This window comes from Centropristis striata, chromosome 20 (assembly GCF_030273125.1).
Source record: "Centropristis striata isolate RG_2023a ecotype Rhode Island chromosome 20, C.striata_1.0, whole genome shotgun sequence".
Classification (NCBI taxonomy): Eukaryota; Metazoa; Chordata; class Actinopteri; order Perciformes; family Serranidae; genus Centropristis; species Centropristis striata.
The window spans coordinates 35,433,055-35,458,446 of NC_081536.1; the positions used below are offsets into that span (position 1 = coordinate 35,433,055).

At 44.1% G+C, this 25,392-nt stretch overlaps 1 protein-coding gene across 1 annotated transcript in view; it reads right to left on the reverse strand.

Annotated features, from left to right (window-relative positions):
- LOC131993215 (NACHT, LRR and PYD domains-containing protein 12-like) overlaps positions 1-25,392 on the reverse strand; it is a 171,941-nt gene that overhangs the window by 126,673 nt on the left and 19,876 nt on the right. The window contains exon 8 of the mRNA XM_059359004.1: positions 20,555-20,716. Coding sequence (XP_059214987.1) covers positions 20,555-20,716 — 162 coding nt within the window. The remainder of the gene's footprint in view (positions 1-20,554; positions 20,717-25,392) is intronic.

Genomic DNA, 25,392 nt, shown 5'->3' on the forward strand with positions numbered 1-25,392 from the left:
GTAGTTAGTAAAAAAGGGGCGTGGCTACTCAAAGTGGGCGTGGCTTTAATCACCATTCACACAGGGACTCTGTCCTGAGTTCACAGACACCTCATACGAGTCTGTACGACAAACGGTTCACAAGTTAGTAAAAAGGGGCGTGGCTACTCAAGGGGGCGTGCCTTCAATCATCAGTAAAACAGGACTCTGTCCTGAGTTCACAGACACCTCATACAAGTCTGTAGCACAAACGGTTCACTAGTTAGTAAAAAGGGGCGTGGCTACTCAAGGGGGCGTGCCTTCAATCATCAGTAAAACAGGGACTCTGTCCTGAGTTCACAGACACCTCATACAAGTCTGTAGCACAAACGGTTCACTAGTTAGTAAAAAGGGGCGTGGCTACTAAAAAGGGGCGTGGCTTCAATCACCAGTAAAACAGGGGCTCTGTCCTGAGTTCACAGACATCTCATACAAGTCTGTAGGACAAACGGTTCACAAGTTAGTAAAAGGGGGCGTGGCTAATCAAAAGGGGCGGGAATTTATGAAATATTGTCATGTAGACAATCAGTGATGAGCCATCATCATGTATGACAAGTTTGAGGCAGATTGGACAATGTATGGTCAAGTTAAAAGAGTTAATTGTTTTCAGTTAAAATGTCTGTGTTGGAGGAGGGGAGAGGGAGGGGGGGGAGCTTTGGTAGCTAAGCAACCACGTGGCCAGGTGGAGTCGACCAATCAGAGCAGAGCAATCAACAGAAACTAACTGTCACTGACAATGCTTTGCTAAAGTGAGCAGCCAGAGGTGGACAAACTGAAAATTCTGGCCTCTAACAGAAAGCATTTTTGGCAAAACCATAATACCTATCATTGATCCGACTTCACTTTGAGCGTCCTGAGTTCTTCCTCAACGTCTACATATATTTTTTTTAAGAATAATGAAAAAATAGCTTTGTTAGAGCGATCTAAAAAAACGGTAAAATCTGATTATTTCAAAAATCCTCCTGTGTTTTTAATATGGGACTCAATGGGGCAGTTGTTGCGTTTTGGTGGCACTTCTCTGTGTCCTGCGCCCAAACTAAAACTCTGACAGCTTTACCAGAGGATTGTGAGTGAGACCACAAATTTTCTACGTTTCTATGTATAAATTATTACTGTAGAGTGAAATTTGCGGCCTGGAGCGCAGTTTTCAAATTTATTTTGTGACAACTCCTTCTCTGCCTCTACACTCTGCTTGATGACATCACCATTCTAGATTCTGAACATTCCGCGCAATACACACACATGGGAAAATCACCGTCCCCATTAGTTTGGAAAAATGGAAATGTTTTCGCACTTCGTGCGAAAACTATACGTGCAATCGCTCTGAAATTTCACAGGACTAGAGTTAAATTCAGGCCCTACAACTTTCTAAATCGGTTCGGAATTTTACGAGCAACGGTTTGCGAATGGTGAGGCCCCAAAGTTTGCGCAATGCGTTCCGGATGGGCCAAAAAGTGCACGTTTGTGCACGTTGTGCGAAAACGTGCACGCCGATCGCTAATAAAAGTCATTCCACACGATTCCCGATTAGGGCGCAACTTTTGACGTTTTTACTTTTTGCGATTTCTCAAAGCTGTGGGACTAGTTACGCGCCAAAGTTTTTACGGAAGAATAATCTATAATATATAATAACTAGAAACAAAATTCCAGGGAAATTTTGGAGTGCCACGGGACTACTGCCGGATGATTCTCGTGGTTTAAATCAGCAGTTAAACAGGGACTCTGTCCTGAGTTCACAGACACCTCATACAAGTTTGTAGGACAAACGGTTCAGTAGTTAGTAAAAAGGGGCGTGGCTACTCAAAGGGGGCGTGGCTTTAATCACCATTCACACAGGGACTCTGTCCTGAGTTCACAGACACCTCATACGAGTCTGTACGATAAATGGTTCACAAGTTAGTAAAAAGGGGCGTGGCTACTCAAGGGGGCGTGCCTTCAATCACCAGTAAAACAGGGGCTCCGTCCTGAGTTCACAGAAACCTCATACAAGTCTGTAGCACAAACGGTTCACTAGTTAGTAAAAAGGGGCGTGGCTACTCAAAGGGGGCGTGGCTTCAATCACCAGTTTAACAGGGACTCTGTCCTGAGTTCACAGACACCTCATACAAGTCTGTAGGACAAACGGTTCACTAGTTAGTAAAAAGGGGCGTGGCTACTCAAAGGGGGCGTGGCTTCAATCACCAGTTAAACAGGGACTCTGTCCTGAGTTCACAGACACCTCATACAAGTCTGTAGGACAAACGGTTCATTAGTTAAGAAAGGGGGCGTGGCTAATCAAAAAGGGCGGGAATTTATGAAATATTGTTATGTAGACAATCAGTGATGAGCCATCATCATGTATGACAAGTTTGAGGCAGATTGGACAATGTATGGTCAAGTTAAAAGAGTTAACTGTTTTCAGTTAAAATGTCTGTGTTGGAGGAGGGGAGAGGGAGGGGGGAGGGAGCTTTGGTAGCTAAGCAACCACGTGGCCAGGTGGAGTGGACCAATCAGAGCAGAGCAATCAACAGAAACTAACTGTCACTGACAATGCTTTGCTAAAGTGAGCAGCCAGAGGTGGACAAACTGAAAATTCTGGCCTCGAACAGAAAGCATTTTCGGCAAAACCATAATACCTATCACTGATCCGACTTCACTTTGAGCGTCCTGAGTTCTTCCTGAACGTCTACATATATTTTTTTTTAAGAAAAATGAAAAAATAGCTTTGTTAGAGCGATCTAAAAAAACGGTAAAATCTGATTATTTCAAAAATCCTCACGTGTTTTTAATATGGGACTCAATGGGGCAGTTGTTGCGTTTTGGTGGCACTTCTCTGTGTCCTGCGCCCAAACTATAACTCTGACAGCTTTACCAGAGGATTGTGAGTGAGACCACAAATTTTCCTACGTTTCTATGTACAAATTATTTCTGTAGAGTGAAATTTGCGGCCTGGAGCGCAGTTTTCAAATTTATTTTTTGACAATTCCTGCTCTCCCTCTACACTCTGCTTGATGACATCACCAGTCTAGATTCTGAACATTCCGCGCAATACACACACATGGGAAAATCGCACCCCCCATTAGTTTGGAAAAATGGAAATGTTTTCGCACTTCGTGCGAAAACTATACGTGCAATCGCTCTGAAATTTCAGAGGACTAGAGTTAAATTCAGGCCCTACAACTTTCTAAATCGGTTCGGAATTTTACGGGCAACGGTTTGCGAATGGTGAGGCACCAAAGTTTGCGCAATGCGTTCCGGATGGGCCAAAAAGTGCACGTTTGTGCACGTAGTGCGAATACGTGCGCGCCGATCGCTAAAAAAAGTCATTCCACACGATTCCCGATAAGGGCGCAACTTTTGACGTTTTTACTTTTTGCGATTTCTCAAAGCTGTGAGACTAGTTACGCGCCAAAGTTTTTACGGAAGAATAATCTATAATAATAAACATGAGCAATAATAAGAGATGCCTCGAGCTTCGCTCGAGGCACTCATCCTCACTGCTTGCAGTGAAGATGAGTGCCTCGCTGCTCAGCCGTGGCACTAACTAGAAAATTTCTAAAGAAATTTTGATTGTGTGCTTGCCTCTGGACCATCATTCTCGTGGCTCAAATCAACAGTCAAACAGGGACTCTGTCCTGAGTTCACAGACACCTCATACAAGTCTGTAGGACAAACGGTTCACAAGTTAGTAAAAGGGGGCGTGGTCACTCAAAGGGGGCGTGGCTTGAATCAGCAGTTAAACAGGGACTGTCCTGAGTTCACAGACACCTCATACAAGTCTCTAGGACAAACGGTTCATTAGTTATGAAAGGGGGCGTGGCTAATCAAAAGGGGCGGGGTTATCAATCACCAGTTAAACAGGGACTCTATGCCGAGTAATCTGACACCTTATACAAGTTTCTAGGACAAACGGTTCATTAGTTATGAAAGGGGGCGTGGCTAATCAAAAAGGGCGGGAAATTATGAAACATTGTTATGTATAAGTGGTCAGTGATGAACAATCATCATGCTTGACAAGTTTGAGGAAGATTGGACAATGTATGGTCAAGTTATTAGGTCTGTTCACTTAGAGTAAACTGACAGTTATCAGTTAGAATGTCTGTGTTGGAGGAGGAGGGGGGAGGCTTTTGTAGCTAAGCAACCAGGTGGCCAGGTGGAGTCGACCAATAAGAGCAGAGCAATCAACTGAAATTAACTGACAGTTCCATCACAGTGAGCAGACAGAGGTCGACAAACTGAAAATTCTGGCCTCGAACAGAAAGCATTTTTGGCAAAACCATAATACCTATCATTGATCCGACTTCACTTTGAGCGTCCTGAGTTCTTCCTCAACGTCTACATATATTTTTTTTAAAGAAAGATGAAAAAATAGCTTTGTTAGAGCAATTTTAAAAAACTGTAAAAAAAATTTGGGGGAGAAATCTTCCTGCATTTTTAATATGGGAGCCAATGAGGCAGTTGATGTGTTTTGTTTGTGCATCTGTGCGTCCTACGCCCAAACTATAACTCTGACAGCTTTACCAGAGGATTGTGAGTGAGAGGACAAATTTTCCTACGTTTCTATGTATACATTATTTCTGTAGAGTGAAATTTGCGGCCTGGAGCGCAGTTTTCAAATTTATTTTTTGACAATTCGTTCTCTCTCTCTACACTCTGTTTGATGACATCACCGCTCTAGACTCTCCATAGGGTTACATTGGGGGGATTTTTTGACGTGTTTTTTCCCAATAATTTGAAAACCGTTTGTCGAAACCCTTAGAAAAGTCATAGCACACTTGTCATGGGCGAGCCGGTCGATTTGATACCTTTTTTGTGTATGTGCGACCAAAACTCTGGGAGGAGTAGTCGACCGAAAAATGACACGGAAGAAACGGAAGAATAACTAGAAAATTTCTAAAGAAATTTTGATTGTGTGCTTGCCTCTGGACCGTGACTCTCGTGGCTTATCAAAAGGGGCAGGGATTAAACAGGGACTTTCTGCTGAGTGCACTGACACCTCGTACAAGTCTCTAGGACAAACGGTTCACTTGTTAGTAAAAGGGGGCGTGGCTAATAAAAAGGGGCGGGGTAATAAATCACCAGTTAAACAGGGACTCTGTGCCGAGTAATCTGACACCTTATACAAGTTTCTAGGACAAACGGTTCATTGGTTATGAAAGGGGGCGTGGCTAATAAAAAGGGCGGGAATTTATGAATTATTGTTATGTAGAACTGAAAAGTGATGAACCATCATCATGCATGACAAGTTTGAGGCAGATTGGACAATGTATGGTCAAGTTATAAGGTCTCGTGTTTTATGAAGAAAGCCATGTCTGTTTACTTAGAGCAGGGATTCCCAAAGTGTGGTGCGTGGACCTCTGGGGGTGCGCGAGCTGCCTCTAGGGGGTGCGCGAGATGAAAAATGTAATGGCGGTCTGATAATTACACAATTACATTTTTTTCCCTCCACACAATAAAGAAGTGTAAATAAACATTTCTTTGTAAAATGTAAAATCAAAAACTGTAATATTAATTAATTAATAAATGCAGGCTATTCAAAATGCACTTCATCTTAAAATGAAGCGAAGAAGAAGTTATCTTCTTCCATTTTTCCAGCCTGTGTTATGATGACGGGGTTGTGAAACCTCCACGGTCATTTAAACTTCCTGCAATTTTTGTTCAACGCCGCTCAAAATATGATAACATTCCCCCAACTTATGTGCTTTCTGCCTCTGATCCTGAGCCTGTCACCATCCTCTTTGCTCTTAAAAGTGGAAGCTTGTTCATAATTTTGTTGCATTATATTGAAACTGTTTTTTAGGTTAATTCAAATGCGAGAGCTCATTGTTGTGATGGCGATTATTTTATTATATGTGTGTTCTGGTCATTTGAGCATGATCAAACATGCCGCCTTTAATATGGCTATAAAAAAGCTTATTGCATTTTGTTTTTTTTGAAGGTCTGGGGGATTGGGGGTGCGTCAACACGGTTGGGACATAGAAGGGGGTGCACGGCTAAAAAAGTTTGGGAACCGCTGACTTAGAGTAAACTGACAGTTATCAGTTAGAATGTCTGTGTTGGAGGAGGGGGGGGGGGGGGGGGGCTTTGGTAGCCAAGCAACCACGTGGCCAGGTGGACTCGACCAATCAGAGCAGAGCAATCAACTGAAATTAACTGACGATGGAGACAGTTCCGCAGACAGAGGTCGACAAACTTGAAATTCTGGCCTCGAACAGAAAGCATTTTTGGCAAAACCATAATACCTATCATTGATCCGACTTCACTTTGAGCGTCCTGAGTTCTTCCTGAACATCTACATATGTTTTTTTTTAAGAAAAATGAAAAAATAGCTTTGTTAGAGCGATTTTAAAAAACTGTTAAATTTTTTTTTTGAGAAATCTTCCTTCATTTTTAATATGGGAGCCGATGCGGCAGTTGGTGCATTTTGTTTGAGCATCTGTGCGTCCTGCGCCCAAACTATAACTCTGACAGCTTTACCAGAGGATTGTGAGTGAGAGGACAAATTTTCCTACGTTTCTATGTATAAATTATTTCTGTAGAGTGAAATTTGCGGCCTGGAGCGCAGTTTTCAAATTTATTTTTTGACAATTCTTTCTCTCCCTCTACACTCTGTTTGATGACTTCCCCACTCTAGACTCTCCATAGGGTTACATTGGGGGGATTTTTTGACGTGTTTTTGCCCAATAATTTGAAAACCGTATGTCGAAACCCTTAGAAAAGTCATAGCACACTTGTCATGGGCGAGCCGGTCGGTTTGATACCTTTTTTGTGTATGTGCGGCAAAAACTCTGGGAGGAGTAGTCGACCGAAAAATGACACGGAAGAAACGGAAGATTAAAAATAATAATAAAAATAGTCCCGGTGAATAGTAGTTAGTGTGCTTTTGCAAGCAAGCACACAAAATAAGAACTAGAAACAAAATTCCAGGGAAATTTTGGAGTGCCACGGGACTACTGCCGGATGATTCTCGTGGTTTAAATCAGCAGTTAAACAGGGACTCTGTCCTGAGTTCACAGACACCTCATACAAGTTTGTAGGACAAACGGTTCAGTAGTTAGTAAAAAGGGGCGTGGCTACTCAAAGGGGGCGTGGCTTCAATCACCAGTCAAACAGGGACTCTGTCCTGAGTTCACAGACACCTCATACAAGTCTGTAGGACAAACGGTTCACTAGTTAGTAAAAGGGGCGTGGCTTATCAAAAGGGGCGGGGTTATCAATCAACAGTTAGACAGGGACGCCATGCTGAGTAATCTGACACCTCATACAAATTTCTAGGACAAACGGTTCATTAGTTAAGAAAGGGGGCGTGGCTAATCAAAAAGGGCGGGAATTTATGAAATATTGTTATGTAGACAATCAGTGATGAGCCATCATCATGTATGACAAGTTTGAGGCAGATTGGACAATGTATGGTCAAGTTAAAAGAGTTAACTGTTTTCAGTTAAAATGTCTGTGTTGGAGGAGGGGAGAGGGAGGGGGGGGAGCTTTGGTAGCTAAGCAACCACGTGGCCAGGTGGAGTCGACCAATCAGAGCAGAGCAATCAACAGAAACTAACTGTCACTGACAATGCTTTGCTAAAGTGAGCAGCCAGAGGTGGCCAAACTGAAAATTCTGGCCTCGAACAGAAAGCATTTTTGGCAAAACCATAACACCTATCTCTAATCTGACTTCACTTTGAGCGTCCTGAGTTCTTCCTGAACATCTACATATATTTTTTTTTAAGAAAAATGAAAAAATAGCTTTGTTAGAGCGATCTAAAAAAACGGTAAAATCTGATTATTTCAAAAATCCTCTTGTGTTTTTAATATGGGACACAATGGGGCAGTTGGTGCATTTTGGTGGCACTTCTCTGTGTCCTGCGCCCAAACTATAACTCTGACAGCTTTACCAGAGGATTGTGAGTGAGAAGACAAATTTTCCTACATTTCTATGTATAAATTATTTCTGTAGGGTGAAATTTGCGGCCTGGAGCGCAGTTTTCAAATTTATTTTTTGACAATTCCTTCTCTCCCTCTCCACTCTGCTTGATGACATCACCATTCTGGACTCTGAATATCCGCGCAATACACACACATGGGAAAATCGCCCTCCCAATTAGTTTGGAAAAATGGAAATGTTTTCGCACTTCGTGCGAAAACTATACGTGCAATCGCTTTGAAATTTCACAGGACTAGAGTTAAATTCAGGCCCTACAACTTTCTAAATCGGTTCGGAATTTTACGAGCAACGGTTTGCAAATGGTGAGGCCCCAAAGTTGGCGCAATGCGTTCCGGATGGGCCGAAAAGTGCACGTTTGTGCACGTTGTGCGAAAACGTGCGCGCCGATCGCTAATAAAGGTCATTCCACACGATTCCCGATTAGGGCGCAACTTTTGACGTTTATACTTTTCGCGATTTCTCAAAGCTGTGAGACTAGTTACGCGCCAAAGTTTTTACGGAAGAATAATCTATAATAATAATAACTAGAAACAAAATTCCAGGGAAATTTTGGAGTGCCACGGGACTACTGCCGGATGATTCTCGTGGATTAAATCAGCAGTTAAACCGGGACTCTGTCCTGAGTTCACAGACACCTCATACAAGTCTGTAGGACAAACGGTTCACTAGTTAGTAAAAAGGGGCGTGGCTACTCAAAGGGGGCGTGGCTTCAATCACCAGTCAAACAGGGACTCTGTCCTGAGTCCACAGACACCTCATACAAGTCTGTAGGACAAACGGTTCACTAGTTAGTAAAAAGGGGCGTGGCTACTCAAAGGGGGCGTGGCTTCAATCACCAGTCAAACAGGGACTCTGTCCTGAGTCCACAGACACCTCATACAAGTCTGTAGGACAAACGGTTCACTAGTTAGTAAAAAGGGGCGTGGCTACTCAAAGGGGGCGTGGCTTCAATCACCAGTCAAACAGGGACTCTGTCCTGAGTCCACAGACACAAGTCTGTAGGACAAACGGTTCACTAGTTAGTAAAAAGGGGCGTGGCTACTCAAAGGGGGCGTGGCTTCAATCACCAGTCAAACAGGGACTCTGTCCTGAGTTCACAGACACCTCATACAAGTCTGTAGGACAAACGGTTCACTAGTTAGTAAAAGGGGCGTGGCTTATCAAAAGGGGCGGGGTTATCAATCAACAGTTAGACAGGGACGCCATGCTGAGTAATCTGACACCTCATACAAATTTCTAGGACAAACGGTTCATTAGTTAAGAAAGGGGGCGTGGCTAATCAAAAAGGGCGGGAATTTATGAAATATTGTTATGTAGACAATCAGTGATGAGCCATCATCATGTATGACAAGTTTGAGGCAGATTGGACAATGTATGGTCAAGTTAAAAGAGTTAACTGTTTTCAGTTAAAATGTCTGTGTTGGAGGAGGGGAGAGGGGGGGGGGGGGGAGCTTTGGTAGCTAAGCAACCACGTGGCCAGGTGGAGTCGACCAATCAGAGCAGAGCAATCAACAGAAACTAACTGTCACTGACAATGCTTTGCTAAAGTGAGCAGCCAGAGGTGGACAAACTGAAAATTCTGGCCTCGAACAGAAAGCATTTTTGGCAAAACCATAACACCTATCACTAATCTGACTTCACTTTGAGCGTCCTGAGTTCTTCCTGAACGTCTACATATATTTTTTTTTTAAGAAAAATGAAAAAATAGCTTTGTTAGAGCGATTTAAAAAAAGTCTTACATCTGATTTTTTCAAAAATCCTCGTGTGTTTTTAATATGGGACTCAATGGGGCAGTTGATGCGTTTTGGTGGCACTTCTCTGTGTCCTGCGCCCAAACTATAACTCTGACAGCTTTACCAGAGGATTGTGAGTGAGAAGACAAATTTTCCTACGTTTCTATGTATAAATTATTTCTGTAGAGTGGAATTTGCGGCCTGGAGCGCAATTTTCAAATGTATTTTTTGACAGTTCCTTCTCTCCCTCTCCACTCTGCTTGATGACATCACCGCTCTAGAGTCTGAACATTCCGCGCAATACACACACATGGGAAAATCTCCCTCCCCATTAGTTTGGAAAAAATGAAATGTTTTCGCACTTCGTGCGAAAACTATACGTGCAATCGCTCTGAAATTTCACAGGACTAGAGTTAAATTCAGGCCCTACAACTTTCTAAATCGGTTCGGAATTTTACGAGCAACGGTTTGCGAATGGTGAGGCCCCAAAGTTTGCGCAATGCGTTCCGGATGGGCCGAAAAGTGCACGTTTGTGCACGTTGTGCGAAAACGTGCACGCCGATCGCTAATAAAAGTCATTCCACACGATTCCCGAATAGGGCGCAACTTTTGACGTTTTTACTTTTCGCGATTTCTCAAAGCTGTGGGACTAGTTACGCGCCAAAGTTTTTACGGAAGAATAATCTATATATAATAATAATAACTAGAAACAAAATTCCAGGGAAATTTTGGAGTGCCACGGGACTACTGCCGGATGATTCTCGTGGTTTAAATCAGCAGTTAAACAGGGACTCTGTCCTGAGTTCACAGACACCTCATACAAGTCTGTAGGACAAATGGTTCACTAGTTAGTAAAAAGGGGCGTGGCTACTCAAAGGGGGCGTGGCTTCAATCACCAGTCAAACAGGGACTCTGTCCTGAGTCCACAGACACCTCATACAAGTCTGTAGGACAAACGGTTCACTAGTTAGTAAAAAGGGGCGTGGCTACTCAAAGGGGGCGTGGCTTCAATCACCAGTCAAACAGGTACTCTGTCCTGAGTTCACAGACACCTCATACAAGTCTGTGGCACAAACGGTTCACTAGTTAGTAAAAGGGGCGTGGCTTATCAAAAGGGGCGGGGTTATCAATCAACAGTTAGACAGGGATGCCATGCTGAGTAATCTGACACCTCATACAAATTTCTAGGACAAACGGTTCATTAGTTAAGAAAGGGGGCGTGGCTAATCAAAAAGGGCGGGAATTTATGAAATATTGTTATGTAGACAATCAGTGATGAGCCATCATCATGTATGACAAGTTTGAGGCAGATTGGACAATGTATGGTCAAGTTAAAAGAGTTAACTGTTTTCAGTTAAAATGTCTGTGTTGGAGGAGGGGAGAGGGGGGGGGAGGGAGCTTTGGTAGCTAAGCAACCACGTGGCCAGGTGGAGTGGACCAATCAGAGCAGAGCAATCAACAGAAACTAACTGTCACTGACAATGCTTTGCTAAAGTGAGCAGCCAGAGTGGACAAACTGAAAATTCTGGCCTCGAACAGAAAGCATTTTTGGCAAAACCATAACACTTATCACTAATCTGACTTCACTTTGAGCGTCCTGAGTTCTTCCTGAACGTCTACATATATTTTTTTTTAAGAAAAATGAAAAAATAGCTTTGTTAGAGCGATTTAAAAAAACTCTTACATCTGATTTTTTCAAAAATCCTCATGTGTTTTTAATATGGGACTCAATGGGGCAGTTGATGCGTTTTGGTGGCACTTCTCTGTGTCCTGCGCCCAAACTAAAACTCTGACAGCTTTACCAGAGGATTGTGAGTGAGAAGACAAATTTTCCTCCGTTTCTATGTTTAAATTATTTCTGTAGAGTGGAATTTGCGGCTTGGAGCGCAGTTTTCAAATTTATTTTTTGACAATTCCTTCTCTCCCTCTCCACTCTGCTTGATGACATCACCAGTCTGGAGTCTGAACATTCCGCGCAATACACACACATGGGAAAATCGCCCTCCCCATTAGTTTGGAAAAATGGAAATGTTTTCGCACTTCGTGCGAAAACTATACGTGCAATCGCTTTGAAATTTCACAGGACTAGAGTTAAATTCAGGCCCTACAACTTTCTAAATTGGTTCGGAATTTTACGAGCAACGGTTTGCGAATGGTGAGGCCCCAAAGTTTGCGCAATGCGTTCCGGATGGGCCGAAAAGTGCACGTTTGTGCACGTTGTGCGAAAACGTGCACGCCGATCGCTAAAAAAAGTCATTCCACACGATTCCCGATTAGGGCGCAACTTTTGACGTTTTTACTTTTCGCGATTTCTCAAAGCTGCGGGACTAGTTACGCGCCAAAGTTTTTACGGAAGAATAATCTATAATAAAGAATAATAATAATAAACATGAGCAATAATAAGAGATGCCTCGTGCTTCGCACGAGGCACTCATCCTCACTGCTTGCAGTGAAGATGAGTGCCTCGCTGCTCAGCCGTGGCACTAATAACTAGAAACAAAATTCCAGGGAAATTTTGGAGTGCCACGGGACTACTGCCGGATGATTCTCGTGGCTTAAATCAGCAGTTAAACAGGGACTCTGTCCTGAGTTCACAGACACCTCATACAAGTCTGTAGGACAAACGGTTCACTAGTTAGTAAAAAGGGGCGTGGCTACTCAAAGGGGGCGTGGCTTCAATCACCAGTCAAACAGGGACTCTGTCCTGAGTCCACAGACACCTCATACAAGTCTGTAGGACAAACGGTTCACTAGTTAGTAAAAAGGGGCGTGGCTACTCAAAGGGGGCGTGGCTTCAATCACCAGTCAAACAGGGAGTTCTGTCCTGAGTTCACAGACACCTCATACAAGTCTGTGGCACAAACGGTTCACTAGTTAGTAAAAAGGGGCGTGGCTACTCAAAGGGGGCGTGGCTTCAATCACCAGTCAAACAGGGAGTTCTGTCCTGAGTTCACAGACACCTCATACAAGTCTGTAGGACAAACGGTTCACTAGTTAGTAAAAGGGGCGTGGCTTATCAAAAGGGGCGGGGTTATCAATCAACAGTTAGACAGGGACGCCATGCTGAGTAATCTGACACCTCATACAAGTTTCTAGGACAAACGGTTCATTTGTTATGAAAGGGGGCGTGGCTAATCAAAAAGGGCGGGAATTTATGAAATATTGATATGTGGAAATTGTCAGTGATGAGCCATCATCATGTATGACAAGTTTGAGGCAGATTGGACAATGTATGGTCAAGTTAAAAGAGTGAACTGTTTTCACTTAAAATGTCTGTGTTGGAGGAGGGGAGAGGGAGGGGGGGAGAGCTTTGGTAGCTAAGCAACCACGTGGCCAGGTGGAGTCGACCAATCAGAGAAGAGCAATCAACTGAAATTAACTGAAGGTGGGGACATTTCTGCCACACTGAGCAGCCAGAGGTGGACCAACTGAAAATTCTGGCCTCGAACAGAAAGCATTTTCGGCAAAACCATAATACCTATCACTGATCTGACTTCACTTTGAGCGTCCTGAGTTCTTCCTGAACGTCTACATATATTTTTTTTTAAGAAAAATGAAAAAATAGCTTTGTTAGAGCGATCTAAAAAAACGGTAAAATCTGATTATTTCAAAAATCCTCGTGTCTTTTTAATATGGGACTCAATGGGGCAGTTGATGCGTTTTGGTGGCACTTCTCTGTGTCCTGCGCCCAAACTAAAACTCTGACAGCTTTACCAGAGGATTGTGAGTGAGACCACAAATTTTCCTACGTTTCTATGTATAAATTATTTCTGTAGAGTGAAATTTGCGGCCTGGAGCGCAGTTTTCAAATTTATTTTGTGACAACTCCTTCTCTGCCTCTACACTCTGCTTGATGACATCACCAGTCTAGATTCTGAACATTCCGCGCAATACACACACATGGGAAAATCGCCGTCCCCATTAGTTTGGAAAAATGGAAATGTTTTCGCACTTCGTGCGAAAACTATACGTGCAATCGCTCTGAAATTTCACAGGACTAGAGTTAAATTCAGGCCCTACAACTTTCTAAATCGGTTCGGAATTTTACGAGCAACGGTTTGTGAATGGCGAGGCCCCAAAGTTTGCGCAATGCGTTCCGGATGGGCCAAAAAGTGCACGTTTGTGCACAACGTGCACAAACGTGCACGCCGATCGCTAAAAAAAGTCATTCCACACGATTCCCGATTAGGGCGCAACTTTTGACGTTTTTACTTTTCGGGATTTCTCAAAGCTGCGAGACTAGTTACGCGCCAAAGTTTTTACGGAAGAATAATCTATAATAATAATAATAATAATAATAATAAACATGAGCAATAATAAGAGATGCCTCGTGCTTCGCACGAGGCACTCATCCTCACTGCTTGCAGTGAAGATGAGTGCCTCGCTGCTCAGCCGTGGCACTAATAAACATGAGCAATAATAAGAGATGCCTCGTGCTTCGCACGAGGCACTCATCCTCACTGCTTGCAGTGAAGGAGAGTGCCTCGCTGCTCAGCCGTGGCACTAATAAGCCCACGGAATAACAATTAGTGTGCTTTTGCAAGCAAGCACACAAAATAAGCCCGGTGAAGAGTAGTTCGTGTGCCTTTGCAAGCAAGTACACAAAACTAGAAAATTTCTAAAGAAATTTTGATTGTGTGCTTGCCTCTGGCCCATCATTCTCGTGGCTCAAATCAACAGTCAAACAGGGACTCTGCCCTGAGTTCACAGACACCTCATACAAGTCTGTAGGACAATCGGTTCACAAGTTAGTAAAAGGGGGCGTGGTCACTCAAAGGGGGCGTGGCTTGAATCAGCAGTTAAATAGGGACTCTGTCCTGAGTTCACAGACACCTCATACAAGTTTCTAGGACAAACGGTTCATTAGTTATGAAAGGGGGCGTGGCTAATCAAAAAGGGCGGGAATTTATGAAACATTATTATGTATCAGTGGTCAGTGATGAACCATCATCATGCTTGGCAAGTTTGAGGAAGATTGGACAATGTATGGTCAAGTTATTAGGTCTGTTCACTTAGAGTAAACTGACAGTCATCAGTTAGAATGTCTGTGTTGGAGGAGGGAGGGGGGAGGGGGGAGGCTTTGGTAGCTAAGCAACCAGGTGGCCAGGTGGAGTCGACCAATAAGAGCAGAGCAATCAACTGAAATTAACTGCTGTTGGAGACAGTTCCGCAGACAGAGGTGGACAAACTGAAAATTCTGGCCTCGAACAGAAAGCATTTTTGGCAAAACCATAATACCTATCATTGATCCGACTTCACTTTGAGCGTCCTGAGTTCTTCCTCAACGTCTACATTTTTTTTTTTTTGAAGAAAAATGAAAAAATAGCTTTGTTAGAGCGATTTAAAAAAACACTTACATCTACTTTTTTATGAAATCTTCCTGCGTTTTTAATATGGGAGCCAATGAGGCAGTTGGTGCATTTTGTTTGTGCATCTGTGCGTCCTGCGCCAAAACTATAACTCTGACAGCTTTACCAGAGGATTGTGAGTGAGAGGACAAATTTTCCTACGTTTCTATGTATAAATTATTTCTGTAGAGTGAAATTTGCGGCCTGGAGCGCAGTTTTCAAATTTATTTTTTGACAATTCCTTCTCTCCCTCTACACTCTGTTTGATGACATCCCCACTCTAGACTCTCCATAGGGTTACATTGGGGGGATTTTTTGACGTGTTTTTGCCCAATAATTTGAAAACCGTTTGTCGGAACCCTTATAAAAGTCATAGCACACTTGTCATGGGCGAGCCGGTCGATTTGATACCTTTTTTGTGTATGTGCGAGCAAAACTCTGGGAGGAGTAGTCGACCGAAAAAACACCACGGAAGAAACGGAAGATTAAAAATAAGAACTAGAAAATTTCTAAAGAAATTTTGATTGTGTGCTTGCCTCTGGACCATCATTCTCGTGGTTCAAATCAACAGTCAAACAGTGACTCTGTCCTGAGTTCACAGACACCTCATACAAGTCTGTAGGACAAACGGTTCACAAGTTAGTAAAAGGGGGCGTGGTCACTCAAAGGGGGCGTGGCTTGAATCAGCAGTTAAACAGGGACTCTGTCCTGAGTTCACAGACACCTCATACAAGTCTCTAGGACAAACGGTTCATTAGTTATGAAAGGGGGCGTGGCTAATCAAAAGGGGCGGAGTTATCATTCACCAGTTAAACAGGGACTTCATGCCGAGTAATCTGACACCTTATACAAGTTTCTAGGACAAACGGTTCATTAGTTATGAAAGGGGGCGTGGCTAATCAAAAAGGGCGGGAATTTATGAAACATTATTATGTATAAGTGGTCAGTGATGAACCATCATCATGCTTGGCAAGTTTGAGGAAGATTGGACAATGTATGGTCAAGTTATAAGGTCTGTTCACTTAGAGTAAACTGACAGTTATCAGTTAAAATGTCTGTGTTGGAGGAGGGAGGGGGGAGGCTTTTGTAGCTAAGCAACCAGGTGGCCAGGTGGAGTCGGCCAATAAGAGCAGAGCAGTCAACTGAAATTAACTGACAATTCCGTCACAGTGAGCAGACAGAGGACGAAAAACTGAAAATTCTGGCCTCGAACAGAAAGCATTTTTGGCAAAACCATAATAGCTATCATTGATCCGACTTCACTTTGAGCATCCTGAGTTCTTCCTGAACATCTCCATATGTTTTTTTTTAAGAAAAATGAAAAAATAGCTTTGTTAGAGCGATTTTAAAAAACTGTTAAATTTTTTTTTTGAGAAATCTTCCTTCATTTTTAATATGGGAGCCGATGCGGCAGTTGGTGCATTTTGTTTGAGCATCTGTGCGTCCTGTGCCCAAACTATAACTCTGACAGCTTTACCAGAGGATTGTGAGTGAGAGGACAAATTTTCCTACGTTTCTATGTATAAATTATTTCTGTAGAGTGAAATTTGCGGCCTGGAGCGCAGTTTTCAAATTTATTTTTTGACAATTCTTTCTCTCCCTCTACACTCTGTTTGATGACTTCCCCACTCTAGACTCTCCATAGGGTTACATTGAGGGGATTTTTTGACGTGTTTTTGCCCAATAATTTGAAAACCGTATGTCGAAACCCTTAGAAAAGTCATAGCACACTTGTCATGGGCGAGCCGGTCGGTTTGATACCTTTTTTGTGTATGTGCGAGCAAAACTCTGGGAGGAGATGTCGACCGAAAAATGACACGGAAGAAACGTAAGAATAAGAATAAGCCCACGGAATAACAATTAGTGTGCTTTTGCAAGCAAGCACACAAAATAAGCCCGGTGAATAGTAGTTAGTGTGCTTTTGCAAGCAAGCACACAAAATAAGCCCGAGGAATAACAATTAGTGTGCTTTTGCAAGCAAGCACACAAAATTATATATCAAAACGTGCGGTTTGATCGGGATCGGTGTGCTATTACTTTTCTCTACAGAATACAAATTTTTCGCGACGTCAGTTTTTTTTATCAATCCCTGTCGAACCTGATAATGTAATAAATTCCCGATAATGTAATAAAGTGCAGCAGACCACCCATTACTTGGGTTCAAGTGGTGATACTGTGTATCAACTCTAGCTCCAGAGCTCTAGCGCCACCAACAGGTCAAAGTTGAATCTTTATTAACTTTTGACCCGTTCATCCGTTTTTCACAAACGAGGTATCCATGACACACGAATGCATTCAACAGCTTCTTGAAATCTAAAGGTGCTTGGCTGTGACAACCAATCAAACTTAATGGCTATGTCGCCAAACAGGAAGTTAGCCCATTTTTCAGCAACCCTTTAACATATCTTAACCAAACTTGGTACATAGAGTCATGACATCATCCTGGGAACACCTAAACAATTTGGTGAACTTTGACATCTAGGGGGCGGTGCAATATCGTAAATGTGTTTTAACTCCTATATCTTCACATAAGTGGATTGCAAACTTATTTTTCAATGTCTGGTGATATTACCAGACCTCTCCAAATAGCTCCAAAACTATTTTGCACATCAGAATTTGGCTGCCATTCTGATCTTTGAGCATCCTGGTGTTAAACTTTAACTCTTATTGACATTAAACCGGCTTAGAACCTAGGAAAAAAACCTGGTCTCAACCAGCCTTGGTGCCATCCACTATACATGCCCCTTCATCATTGCTTGCAGCTTTTATACGTTTTTGGAATGGATTATTTTGTATTTCAAACTATATGTAACTACTTGTGTCTAGTGCTTTCAGAACATTTTCACATAATCAACAGCAATATTAGGCTACAAAGCACTGCTCAAACAGTGCAGTAACATTTTACTAAGTACATAGGTTGGATACATTGTATTAGGGACCCTATAAAATAAAGTGTTACCAACAATGCTCTGAACTTTTTAAATATCACTGGCAAATGGCAGTGGACTCCAAGTGCAACAATTTTGTATTTGTTCAGTTAATTTCAACACACAACAAAAGCAACCTATCCATAAACGCAACCTCATTTTAGAGCCACCATTTTAGAACTTCTTTATGGTTGATGTCTTCATCATGGCTATTTTGAACATGGATTTGAACTTTCTTTCGGCATCCATATACTGAACTGGTGTATAATCCATAAACCAATAGCAAATAGACAATGTATTATCGTTATTGAATGTGAATATTATATGAAATAACTTCACTAACCAAAGCCTCATTTTCCCTCCATGTTTTGGCGACCTCACCATCAAGTTTGATTGGCTGTCACAGCCAAGTGCCTTTGAATTTCAAGAAGATGTTGAATGCGTTTGTGTGTCATGGTCTGAAGATCATCTGGGCCAAGATTAGAGAAGGTTAGACAAAATTTGTGATAAGAGAGGCCTTTTAAAAGGTTTTTTATCAAATCAAAGATGGCGGAAAATCCAATATGGCCGAAAACCCCCATTGAGGATGCATTGAGCTGGGATTGGCCCAAGGGTTCCAGTGATACATCCTTTGAGAAAAACGGATGAACGGGTCAAAAGTTAATAAAGATTCAACTTTGACCTGTTGGTGGCGCTAGAGCTCTGGAGCTAGAGTTGATACACAGGATCATCACTTGAACTCAAGTAATGGATGGTCTGCTGCACTTTATTACATTATCGGGAAGTTATTACATTATCAGGACTTGCGAAATGAAGGCTAACCTGATAATGTAATAACCTCCATTAATGTTATACTTTATAACATGCATTCATTACCATTAACCGCTTATCCGCAATCGGGTCGCGGGGGGCTGGAGCTGATCCCAGCTGTCATTGGGCGAGAGGCGGGGTACACCCTGGACAGGACGCCAGACTATCGCAGGGCTGACACATAGAGACAGACAATCACACTCTCATTCACACCTATGGGCAATTTAGAGTCACCAATTAAACCTAAGTGCATGTTTTTGGACTGTGGGAGGAAGCCGGAGTACCCGGTGGGAACCCACGCTGACACGGGGAGAACATGCAAACTCCACACAGAAGAGTCGCAGGCGGGAGGCGAACCGGTGACCCTCTAGCTGTGAGGCGAGAGCGCTAACCACTACACCACCGTGTAGCCCTACTTTATAACATTAAGTTATAACATTAGGAAGTTATTACATTATCAGGTTTTATTACATTTTCACTGGACTCAAGTGCAGATTTTTATTACATTAACGGGAATTTATTGCATTATCAGGTTCTACAATCCCTGTTCAATGACCATGATCATTTTTGGAGAAATTCTGAGATTATAATGGGTGTGTATTGCACATAATGTTCGTGTCACAGTGTGTGACATCATCGCCAGAGTGTAGAGGGAGAGAAAAAACTGTCAAAAAATAAATTTGAAAACTGCGCTCCAGGCCGCAAATTCCACTCTACAGAAATAATTTATACATAGAAACGTAGGAAAATTAGTCTTCTCCCTCACAATCCTCTGGTTAAGCTGTCAGAGTTATAGTTTGGGCGTACAACGCACAGATGCGCCACCAACACCACCAACAGCCTCATTGGCTCCCATATTAAAAACGCAGGAAGATTTCTGAAAAAGGGAGATGTAACAGTTTCCGTAAAAGTTCATTTTCCTTAAAAAAAAACATATGTAGAAATTCAGGAAAAACTCAGGACGCTCAAAGTGAAGTCGGATCAATGATAGGTATTATGGTTTTGCCAAAAATGCTTTCTGTTGGAGGCCAGAAATTCCAGTCTGTCCACATCTGTTATGGAACTTTGGCAGTTGGTGTCAGTTAATTCTGTTGATTGCCTTTGATCTTTGATGTGATTACAGTTACAGATACACACACACACACACGCGCATTAGCGCGCACACACACACACACACACACACAGGTAACACGTTACGCACACACACACAAATGCGTGCGTAATCGCGCACACTACTCACACATGCATACACATGCTTCAAACACACACGCGCACACACACACACACACACACAGGTAACTTCATGCGATTTTCGCTACACTCACACACACAAATGCGCGCGTAAGCGCGCACACTCCTCCAGGTACACGTTTCACACACACACACACACACACACATTTTGAGGTTAAAGGGCATAGTTTGAAATCTCTGAAGAATCTCATCATAGTGTACACACACCGGCAGTAGCCCCTGTGGCCCTTTCAGAATTTCCCCAGAGGAAATTTTCTAGTTATTATACTACTGTCTGTCCATAGTGTCCATTCTGTCTCCACAGTGTCCCCTCTGTCTGTCCTACCTGAGAGTGTCCCCTCTGTCTATCTTACTTGACAATGTCCCCTATGTCTGTCCTACTTGAGAGTGTCCTCTCTGTCTGTCCTACCTGAGAGTGTCCAGTCTGTCTGTCCTATCTGAGAATGTCTCCTCTGTCTGTCCTACCTGAGAGTGTCCTCTCTGTCTGTCCTACCTGAGAGTGTCCCCTCTGTCCGTCCTACTTGAGAGTGTCCCCTCTGTCTGTCTTACCTGAGAGTGTCCAGTCTGCAGCGTGGATCCTCCAGCAGCTTCTGTCCTGACTCTCCTGGATGGTTGTACCTCAGGTCCAGGACTCTCAGGGGGGAGGGGTTGGATCTCAGAGCTGAGGCCAGAGAAGCACAGCCGTCCTCTGAGACCAGACAGCCGGAAAGACTGAACACACAGAACAACACGTCCGGTTATCTATGAAGTCCATATGAAGTCCATCAACAGAGAGAAAAACATGAACAACAACAACATGCTGATGGAAAGAGAAAGAAACTAAAAACATCTTCATGTCACAAGTTTATCCATCAATGATATCCATTCATTAATAATATACATGAGCTGAACAAAATGCTGAATCCTGACCTGAGAGTTCCCAGTTTACAATGAGCACTCTCCAGTCCAGGAGACAGCCTCTTCACTCCTGAATCCTTCAGGTCATTGTTACTCAGGTCCAGCTCTCTCAGACTGGAGGACTGGGAGCTGAGGACTGAGGACAGAGCTCCACAGCTTCTCTCTGACAGGTTACATCCACTCAGCCTGAGGAGACATCAACCAGCAAGGAGAGAAACATCAGTATTGTTAAGTGTACCGGATTCCCCCCTCAGATTTTAACAATGTGGTACATGTTGTTTGTTCCCAGAGACGTTGTCTTGTTGTCCGGGGGCCCGATTCCCTCTTTGTTGTTCTGCGATATATCTTCTTTGGACCAAACAATGGCTGTGGGTTGAGTACGCCCCCAACACCCTTCCCAGCTTAGCAACTGGTCTCTTAGCCTTCCAGTGTTCCCAGGGTCCCAACCCCCATCCTTATGTGAAACATAAATATTATATCAGCCTATTAACCCTTAAAGACCGAGACAGCCGCCTGCGGCTAAAAATAGCTCTCGTTCTAAAACATTAAATAACGTCCAAACTGGTAATCCTATCCATGTGATTTTAAAAGTATGTTAAAGTGGACGTTTTCAGCTTTTCAGTGATATCACATTTGTCTCATTTGGCCCTGCAGGGGCTGCGTAGTAACCACGGTTACGCCATCATATTCTGCAGCATTGATTCGTCAAGAAAACCACGTAGTTTCATCCTCTGAGCCAACGGCAGATGTTATGTGAGTTTAGTCCCATCCTCTGTTTCTTAATTGGTTAAAAATTTAAATGTCCCAGGCACATACTCCACCAATCGATGTGTGTTTTTGGAAATTTCAATAGACCGGCAGCCAGTCACCGGCTAGACACGGGAGAAACAAACCACGAAAACAACAAACAAATATATATATATTATATATATATATTTTATTATATACATATAAATAATAGTTTTCCACAACATTGCAAAACAAAACATGACAAAGAGGCTGCATACAACCGAGGAGGCGTTGGAACATTTTCTTTCAAGTGAGTTGTTAGATGCCGGCGACGGAGCAGAGGTGTCACCGGAGTAACCGGAGTCCGGTTCATTAAAAAAAATGTACTAATTTATTGATGCATATTTTATTCATAATCTTATTTTTATTCAGGTAAATCTGAGTGAGGCCATGGTCCCTATCAGCATCCGTCCTGCAGACACTGAGGAGGGTCCAGTCTTGGACCACCGGGTCCCAAGTTGGTGCACAAGTTGGCCTATAAAAACTACAGGACTCCAATTGCCAATATGTATATAATAATAATTTGTATATAGTTTGTGAAGGTTATTTGAACTATGTGCTATGCACTCAGGTATATAATAATAATAATAGTACAGTATATAATATATATATATATAATATAATATAATACGTAATAGTAGATAATAAACAATATAAAAGTACAATGAAAAAAATATAAATAGAGTAATTACAAGTAAAGTAATATATTTGAATGAGTCTGTGGCTGAAGCTGCTCTTTAGCTTGTCCAGTGTTTTGTGGAGGGGGTGGGAGGGATTGTCCATGACAGCCAGCAGTTTTGCCAGCATCCTGTCCTCCACCACCTCCTCCAGGGTGACAAGCTTGGAGCCAACAACAGACTCCCTTCCTGATCAGTTTGGTCAGTCTGTTGGCATCCTTTGCTTTGATGCCCCCCCCAGGACACCACAGCAAAGAAGATGGTGCTCGCCACAACAGACTGATAGAACATCTGCAGCATTTTGTTGCAGACATTGAAGGACCTGAGCCTCCTCAGGAAGTAAAGCCGGCTCAGGCCCTTCTTGTAAATGGCCTCTGTGTTGGTGGACCAGTCCAGTTTATTGTCCAGAGTGACCCCCAGGTACTTGTATGCAGGTACCATCTCCACATCTGTCCCACCGATGCTGACAGGAGAAGGCGGGGGCTTATTCCTCCTGAAGTCCAACACCATCTCCTTCGTCTTCCTCACGTTCAGCTGCAGGTGGTTCTCCCCACACCACTTCACAAAGCGGTCCACCAGGTCCCTGTACTCAGCCTCCCCTCCGCCCTCAACACACCCCACAATGGCCGTGTCATCAGAGAACTTCTGCAGATGACACGACTCAGTGCAGTACTGAAAGTCAGCAGTGTATGTGGTGAAGAGGAAGGGGGACAGTACAGTCCCCTGGGGGGCGCCGATGTTACTAATCAGACGATCAGACACGCAGTTCTGTAATCTCACAAACTGCGGCCTGCTCGTCAGATAGTCATCGACCCAAGTGATGAGGGGAGCGCCCACCTGTGTGTTCTCCAGTTTGGCCTTCAGCAGTCTGGGCTGGATGGTGTTGAAGGCACTGGAGAAGTCAAACAACATGATTCGGACTGAGGTGTTGGGTCTGTCCAGGGAGAAGTGAGCCCTCTGCAGCAGGTAGATGATTGCATCATCAACCCCAACACGGGGCTGATATGCAAACTGCAGGGGGTCTTGTAGTGGGCACACCAGCTGTCTGAGGTGTGCCAGGACCAGTCTCTCCATGACCTTCATGATGTGAGAGGTCAGTGCTACTGGCCTGTAGTCCTCCAGTGCAGCAGGACGTCCTTTTTTGGGCACTGGGACCAGGCAGGATGTTTTCCAGAGCACTGGCACTCTCTAAAGGTGAAGGCTCAGGTTGAAGAGGTGCTGGAGAACTCCACAGAGCTGGCTGGAACACGCCTTCAACACATGAGGGCTGATGCGGTCCGGTCCCGCAGCTTTCCTCTGCTTGAGCCTCTCCAGCTCTCTCCTCACCTGGCTGGAAGTGATGTGTAGTCCAGACTGGGGGGTGGGGGGTGTCGACGGTGATGGTGCAGAGAGGTGTCTGCTGCTGGAGGTGGTGGGGGGCTGTGGGGGATGTGTGGATGTCTTGGGGACTGGAGGTGTGAAAAGGTCTGTGGTCAAAGTCAGTGGGGGGGTGGGCGGAGGTGACGGGGGTGGTGTGGGGCAGGGGGTGATGGGGGGAGGTGGGAGGTTGTTGTTCAGAGAAGCAGTAGAGGGGCTGCCGGGGGTGGGGTGGTTGGAGTTGAACCTGTTGAAGAAAAGGTTCAGCTCGTTTGCACGTTCCACGTTCCCCTCCACTGCTGCTCCCCCACCTCTCCTCTGGAAGCCAGTGATCTCTCTCATCCCACTCCAGACGTCCCTGGTGTTGTTGTCTTCCAGTTTGTGCTCCAGTTTCCTTCTGTATTTGTCCTTACTCTCCCTGATGCTGCGTTTGAGCTTCCTTTGTACACGTTTGAGTTCTGCACTGTCCCGTGATCTAAAAGCCCTCTTCTTCTTGTTAAGAAGAGCCTTCAGGTCGCTGGTTACCCACGGTTTGTTGTTTGGGTAACAGTGGACCCATTTAGTGGGGATGGAGTTTTCAATGCAGAACCCAATGTACTCAGAGACACAGTCAGTCAGGCCATCAATGTCCTCACCATGTGGCTCATACAGAGCATCCCAGTCAGTGGCCTCCAGCGCTCCACGCAGTGTTTCCATGGCCTCAGGAGACCACTTCTTCACTGTCCTCACTGTGACTGGGTGCTGCTGAACCACAGGCTTATATGATGGTGAGAGCAGGACAAGGTTGTGATCCGACCTGCCAAGCGGTGGCAGGGCGGTGGAGCTGTACGCATCCTTAACATTTGCGTACAGCAGGTCCAAAGTCTTATTTTCCCGGGTGGCACATTTAACAAACTGGAAGAAGGTTGGGAGAGTGGATGAGAGAGACACATGGTTAAAGTCACCTGTAATGAACATGAAGGCTCCAGGTTGTTGTGTCTGTAGTCATGCAGTCACAGTGTGGATGATGTCACAAGCTGCTTCTGCGTTCCCAGACGGAGGAATGTAAACAGTGATGGCGATGACACTGGAAAACTCCCCTGGCAAATAGTATGGACGAAGTCCGACGGCGACGAGCTCGATGTCCGGGCTGCAGACCCGCTCTTTAACAGTGACGTGCCCGGCGTGACACCACCTGTTGTTTACGAGCACGGCAAGCCCCCCTCCTTTCTTCTTACCGGTCGCGGCGGTGTCTCTGTCGGCTCGCACCGTCTGGAAGCCGGTAATGGTGACGTTTGAGTCCGGTATCAGGTCGTGCAGCCACGTTTCCGTGAAACACATGATACTGGACTCCCTGTACTCCCTCTGTGTCCCGGCGAGTGCTTCCAGTTCGTCCACTTTATTTGCCAAATTTCTCACGTTTCCAGTGATGACTGCAGGGATATAGGGCTTAAACTTCCTCTTCCCCATCCTGTGTTTAACCCCCGCTCTGCAGCCTCGCCATAACCTCTTAAGCTCCTCCGGTATGGTGTGTCTGTACGTCTCTCCGGCCGTGTTGTGCCTCAGGGCCATCAGCTGGTCGCGGGTGTAAACAATGCTGACGAGTGGTGTCGGCATGGCTTCCAGTGAACCGCAGAGACTCAAGTGCAATTGAAAGTGTTATAAAGTGTCCAAAAGTTCCAAAAAGCA